This window comes from Microtus ochrogaster, linkage group LG4 (genome assembly GCF_000317375.1).
Source record: "Microtus ochrogaster isolate Prairie Vole_2 linkage group LG4, MicOch1.0, whole genome shotgun sequence".
Taxonomy (NCBI): domain Eukaryota; kingdom Metazoa; phylum Chordata; class Mammalia; order Rodentia; family Cricetidae; genus Microtus; species Microtus ochrogaster.
In genome coordinates, this window is record NC_022030.1 from 23,785,580 (window position 1) to 23,791,851 (window position 6,272).

The following is a 6,272-nucleotide window of genomic DNA, read 5'->3' on the forward strand; positions in this document are numbered from 1 at the left end:
GGAGCAGAGACACCATCCTCCCCTCTCCCGGGCAGACACACGCAATGAAGCTCCAACCCAGGATGGACATAGGCTAGAATCTTCCCTGTAAGTGCACCTAGCGGTGCTACACAGATGATTAGAAATGGGCTAAATTAATATGTGAGAATTAGCTTAGAAGAGGCTAGATAGAAATGGGCCAAGCAGTGTTTAAAAGAATATAGTGTCCATGTAATTATTTTGGGGCATAAGCTAGCAGGCGACCGGGGTGCTGGGGACGCAGCCCCACCGCTCCTATTACTACAAAAACAGTGACTGGATACAGGTGGAGTTTCAGTCCAGAAAGTCACTACATTAGTGCTGCTTTTATGTGAGAGTGAAGACTTAAAACTAGTAAGTTTAATTTTAAAATAAATTATATAACCCAAATTACGATTTTGTTCTAATTTAGCTTGCTCAGAAAAGTAAAGGTCCACCTCAGTAGTTGGTAACTCTATCAAGTTATGTAAAGTTATATACCAAAGGCCTACTATGTTCTGGGGACTCAGCTATGGGTAAAAATAAAAGTGTCAGACCTTGGATTTTATAATAAAGAAGTCGACAAACTACGGCCAGCATGTCAAAACAGTTCCATCTTCAACTGCTGTAAATCAAGTCTTATTGGGAAACATCTTAGGTTCATCTATTTATACAGACACTTGTACTCTTTTATGGCAAATCTGAGCCATACAAAAGCAGCCACGAGTTTACAAACCTACTGCTTATACTACCTGACCCATTATAGACTAGCTTAGTGTTGTAGCAAAAACATAATTAAGCCACTTCTGGGGGGATGAATACTATTTTTATTTTTGGAGACGGTCTCTCTCTATTATGTAGCTCTGGCTGTGCTAAAACCTGGAACTCACTCAGTAGACCAGGCTGGCCTTGAACTCAGAGTTCCTCCTGCTTCCGCCTCCTCAGTGAGGGGATTAAAGGACTGTGCCTCAGGCCTATTTTTTGTTTGGTGCGCACCTGCACATGGAAGGCCAGAGCTCTCCACGGAGCTACAACCCTAGCCCAAACCCTAACTTTAAAGACAAACCTGAGAAGCATGGGATTTGGTCTTTACATAGTCTCAGGCAACGATGTCTGTCAAATCTGAATTTGAACTTTGCAATAATGTGCAAGATGTTTATTAAAACATATTAAAGTTACTGAAGTACTGAACAGCACTAACTCTTTAGAGATGGTTTTTCTAAGTAACTGAAACACTATCTAGCCAGGTGGTGGTGGTGTGCATCTTTAATCCCAGCACTCAGGATCTAGTTCTAGAATTTGATCTTGTGTAGCCTAGTGGGACTCAAACGCACTACCTTCCAGCCTCAGCCTCCCTTGTTTTGGGACCACAAGTAAGCATCCCTACCACTCTATATGGCTAAGAATAATCTATGGCACAATGGACCTTCCATATGGACAGATTTGGCATCCATGAATGGGGTAGGGGAGCTTGCTTCTATATTGAACACATATAAATTTTCGTCATTATTTGTGAAATAGCACAATAACTCTCTGTATTAGATATTAGAAGAAATGTCCTCACATGCTGAGCAGTGTCTGGTCCTGGGTGCTGACCGAGGGCTGTAAATAAGCGCAGACCAGGGAGTGAGCAAGTTCATGCTTTCTAACTGCTGACTGAGAGAAACACAGCTACCAAACAGGACTCACAGGTGTGGGTCACCATGGGGTCCCCTAAGTTTGAGGACATTTGTCTTATGTCCTCATTAGCCTAATTACTTCGGTTAGTCATTCTTTTTCCATGGGTAATTCAAATAAAAAAGTGAATAAACCCAGATCCAAATTATCATAAATTCCCAGCAAGCAAGTAAAGTGTTAAGTGAGTTATTTCTACCAAAACACAGCTGAAGTAAATGTAAAAACGATCGACTTTAGAACCCAGCTGTAAATATAAAGGTCCTGTGCAGCATTAATGCTGTACTGACCAGTTTCAACAGGTACGTGCCTGCCTCCTCCCGCTTCCCTCACAAGTGCACAGTACCTGTGAGAGCTACAGTTGGGCGGAGGGGCACGAAGTTCATCTGTTTCTGCGTGTGTCTAAATTCTCACCCGAAAATCATGTTCTCAAAAACCAACAAAGCACACTGGAAACTAAAAATGTGCAATCTTCCTATTATTTGACAATCAAACACTTATTCCTAGTTTCCAGAAACTCTCAGCAAACTTGAGGAACTTTGAGCCTGATGCAGGAGGGAGGGCATCAGTAGGACTGTGGGCTGAGAGGAATAGCTAGTTCTAGCCTCGTCATTTCTGTCCTCTGCTTGCACACTCCCCACAAACCCCCCAAAAACATGTAAAAGATTCTAGAACCTCGCCAATGGAAAAACCTGTGAAATGGCACACTCTACAACCGGCTCCAAACGCTCAGAATCACACTGTTACTGTTAAAACAAGCGTAAACAAGAACTAAGCTAGATCCCAGGCGCCACAGCAGCGCTCTGGAAACTGAAACCCTAGTAGCACCCTAGATTAGATGTCAGAACTTCAGGCCTGGCTTCCAACCAACAGTCTACATGACAATGTTATAAACTAGGCAATGTAAATCTCAGTATTTTATTTTAAAAATTTTAAATTATGTGTCTGGGTGTTCTGCCAGGATGTATGTCTGTGCGCCACCATGCCTGGTGCCCGTGGAGGCCTAAAGAGAGTGTTGGATTCCCTGGAGCAGGAGTTACAGCCGGTTGTGAGTCTCCATGCAGGTGCTAGGAACTGAACCTGGGTCCTATGGAAGAGCACAATGCTCTTAATCCCTGAGTCATCTCTCCAGGTCCCAAATACGGTATTTTAAGAACCTAGGTTACAGTAGTTCTGCCTGAACTTGGGGAGTTCTGTCCCTGTGATCAGCATCCAATGACCAGAGCACAGAGGGAAGACTGTCTGGCTATGGTGAACCACCCAGGTTTACTTCCGTATGCTGCTTTGGTAAGTCTACATGTTAAATCCAACTCCTACAGTGATTTTCTAGCCACACTAACAACTTTTCCTGCAGCTGTCCTAACTTATCCATTTCAGAAACTCAGCAACATCAAATTGTACCTTTGGAAAACTGACAAAAAATGCCTAAGCATTTCTCTAAAAATCTATAAATTGATTCCATTATTCAAGAAAGATAATCTTAAATTTTTAAAAATTTTACTCAGAAATCTGCTGAAGCATCTATTCAAATAGCCACTTGTTTGCCTTCACTTTGAAAATACACAATACATTACTGAAAAGTTTCAAGCATGAAAAGAGTTTTATTATATTTAATTTCAATACATTCTAATAGTGGCAACATTTATCTTTATGGCCTTTCCATAAACAATACAATACACTTACTATGACTGAAGGAAAATTTTTCTCCAAAGGTCTTTGATCAACTCCTTCTCCCAGTTTACAAAATCCATACAAACTCAGGGACTGGAACCAATTAAGACCTGGTTCCCACCTTCTCCTTTCTTGGTGTCCCTTCCAACATGGCCTTGGCCATGAATCTTTTAGAAAAAGATAACCAAGACTCAAGGGCCTGACCACAAACTAATTTCCTCCCTATGATGAGGGCACCCCAGCTGGCTGCCCTCTGCCGTCCCAGACTCTGACAGTGGTTCTCAACCTGCGGGCCGTGACCCCTTGGAGTCAAATGACCCTTTAACAAGAGTTAACTAAACCATCAGAAAAGAGATATTTACATTATACTTCACAGTTGAAAATCACAGTTGTGAAGTAGCAACAAAAATAATTTTATGGCCAGGAGTCACCACACCATAAAGAACTGTATTAAAGGCCACAGCATTAGGAAGACTGAACCCGCTGCTCTGGGATGTGAGAAGCCTTCTTCTTTCTTTACAAGCCATCTTGCTCTCTATGTGGGCACTACAGTCAGATTCTCTTCCTCACTCTTTCTCCCTTCACGAGAGACCAGAGTGGCTAAAGACACTGTTCCCAAAACTCTAGGTACAGGTATTAATGTGTAAAAGCTTTAGTAACTGAGAAAACCCAGGAGTTTCTCTAAGAATCTTCAACCAAATTACAATTAGCTGATTTTGCCTTTGAATACATTACCTAAACCGAATGAGAACTAAACCTTAAAAAGGTAAACGTCACACTGTTTCCTCCTTTTCTCGTGGCTCACGTCAGTACTATTCTGAGAGCAGCACACACTGCTCATGCCAAGTGATGAATGATGATATAAGGGAGGGGACTTTTCTCAGACCTGTCCCAATGACAAGACATAGGCATGAGGGAGCTAAGTGAGACACCCCAGTTGATCCAAAGTGCCCCTTGCCAAGAATGCAACAAGGCAGGCCACTGGCACCTTCCTGACAGCACTCTTGAGAGCTCAAGTGGTACCCATCCTTTCCCTTTCTTCCTACCCAGCAGACCCCTAGCTTCCTCCTCAAGACTGCTGCTCCCCAACAGCCACGGAGAAACTGCCCTGTGCCTCTGCAGGGGGGCATGGCACCTACCTCAAAGTGAAGGAATGCTCAGATGTTCCTGCTACAGCCAGCCACAAAGACGCACATCTTATATCAACAAGAAGCCCCTGCCCCAAGATAACATGATTAAGGCCACACCTCCAGTCCTAACCTTGCTCTAAAATCAACAGGTGCTTTGGTTAATACCCGAAGCATACCGCTAGGCCAATAAGTGACCCATGTGGAAAAAATTAAACATAGAAGCTGTCTTCACTGTGTGTACTGCTCCCTCAAGACAGTTACTTAAGGAAACAGTACTAGGCATCGGTCCCCAAACAGAATTTAGCAACAGGTAAGTCTGATATGACTCACTGGCTTTAAAGACACTCCTCAGAGATGCCTTCAGCACAGGTTAGTTTTGTGTGGAGGTAGAGAAAGCTGAGAAGAGGGCACCTCCTTATCTGGCAGCAGGCAAGCCTATAGGGCATCTTCTTAGTGACAGATGTTAAGAGGGCCCAGCCTATTGTCTGTAGTGTCATCGCTGGTTGCTGGGTTCTACAGAAAGCAGGCTGAGCAAGCCAGGAGGAACAAACCAGAAAGCAGCACTCCTTCGGGGCTTTTACATCAGCCCCACCCCCACCCCGTGCTAGCCTTAACTTCCTTCAGTGATGAACTGTGATGTGGAAGCATAAGCCAAATCCTTTCCTCCCCAAGTTGCTTTCGGTCATGGTGCTTCATCAAAGCGATAGACGCCCTGACTGAGGCACTTTCTAGACAGTACATCTCCCTTTGCTCAGAACAGGATTTCAATTGGGTAAAGACAATCATACCAGACAATGCTAAGGATTATCTTTGGAAGAGCAAACTATGGCATCTTTGGATTACCTGGGCAGGTATTAAACCACACTTCCGGTCTGGGCAGGGTTTCCTGTAACTAGACAGCGCTTGAACCAGGGTAACCAGCTCAACTCTGCCTAGTTTTTGGTCCCCTTAAGTCTCCCATGATCTATGCTTGATACATTTTCAACATTCTCTATTCCTAAAATGCATTTCAAAACGAGTGATCTAATTTTTTATCAGTCCCTATCTGCATTAGCATGAGTAGAAATCGTCTCCACGCAAGTGTAATTTACAACTTCTTCCCACATAAACTTAGCCTAACTCATCGTAGGCTTTTCTGTCTCCAACCCATAACATTTTCCGCTTAGTAAAACATTCAAATGAAAGATACCTAAATAATTCACTTCCTTCACCACAATGGAAACAACGTCCAAAAGTTGAGCAGCTTTCTTTTCTTTTTTTTTTAATGTACAAAAGAATCAACTCTTAAAAAAAAAAAAAGCTTCAATATCTCAACGAAACCTGCAGTTTTAGCATTTAAACATGCGGGTGAGCTTAGAACGTCCTGGATTAAAGAAATCTGCTCTCTGAACCTAGTCACTGCAGCCTGCTAAGGCCACACCTTCTAACCACCCCGAAATTCCCAAGTCAAACGCGTGAGTGGCGGTGAGGGGACCTGAGAGGGCTCAAGGCTCAAGTAAAACACCAGTGAGCGAGCTGCACTCACCGGGGCGAGGGAACCCCAGGAGGGCGGGCCGGGGCACCGGGGCACGGCTACCGCGCAGCCCGGGAGAGCTGCGGAAACACCTCCCGGAGCCGGCAGCCTCCTTCCTCGGGGCGAGGGTGCGGAAGACACTCAGGAAAAACACACCCATGTCCCTCACCGGCCTCCGCCCCACGGGCTTCTGCTTCCCCCCAACAGCCGCCCCGCGGCCCGAGGGAGCTTGCGGGCGGCGGCCGCAGTCGGGCCACGCGGGAGTCCCCGGCGCGCCGGGGTCCCGA

At 44.7% G+C, this 6,272-nt stretch overlaps 1 protein-coding gene across 1 annotated transcript in view; it reads right to left on the reverse strand.

The window, feature by feature from the left end:
• The window catches only part of Ppp4r1 (protein phosphatase 4 regulatory subunit 1), a 56,211-nt gene extending 50,066 nt beyond the window's left edge, over positions 1-6,145 (reverse strand). Inside the window, exon 1 of the mRNA XM_005361328.3 lies at positions 5,998-6,145. Within this exon, the coding sequence (XP_005361385.3) occupies positions 5,998-6,145 (148 nt within the window). The remainder of the gene's footprint in view (positions 1-5,997) is intronic.
• Between the last annotated feature and the right edge of the window lie 127 nt (positions 6,146-6,272).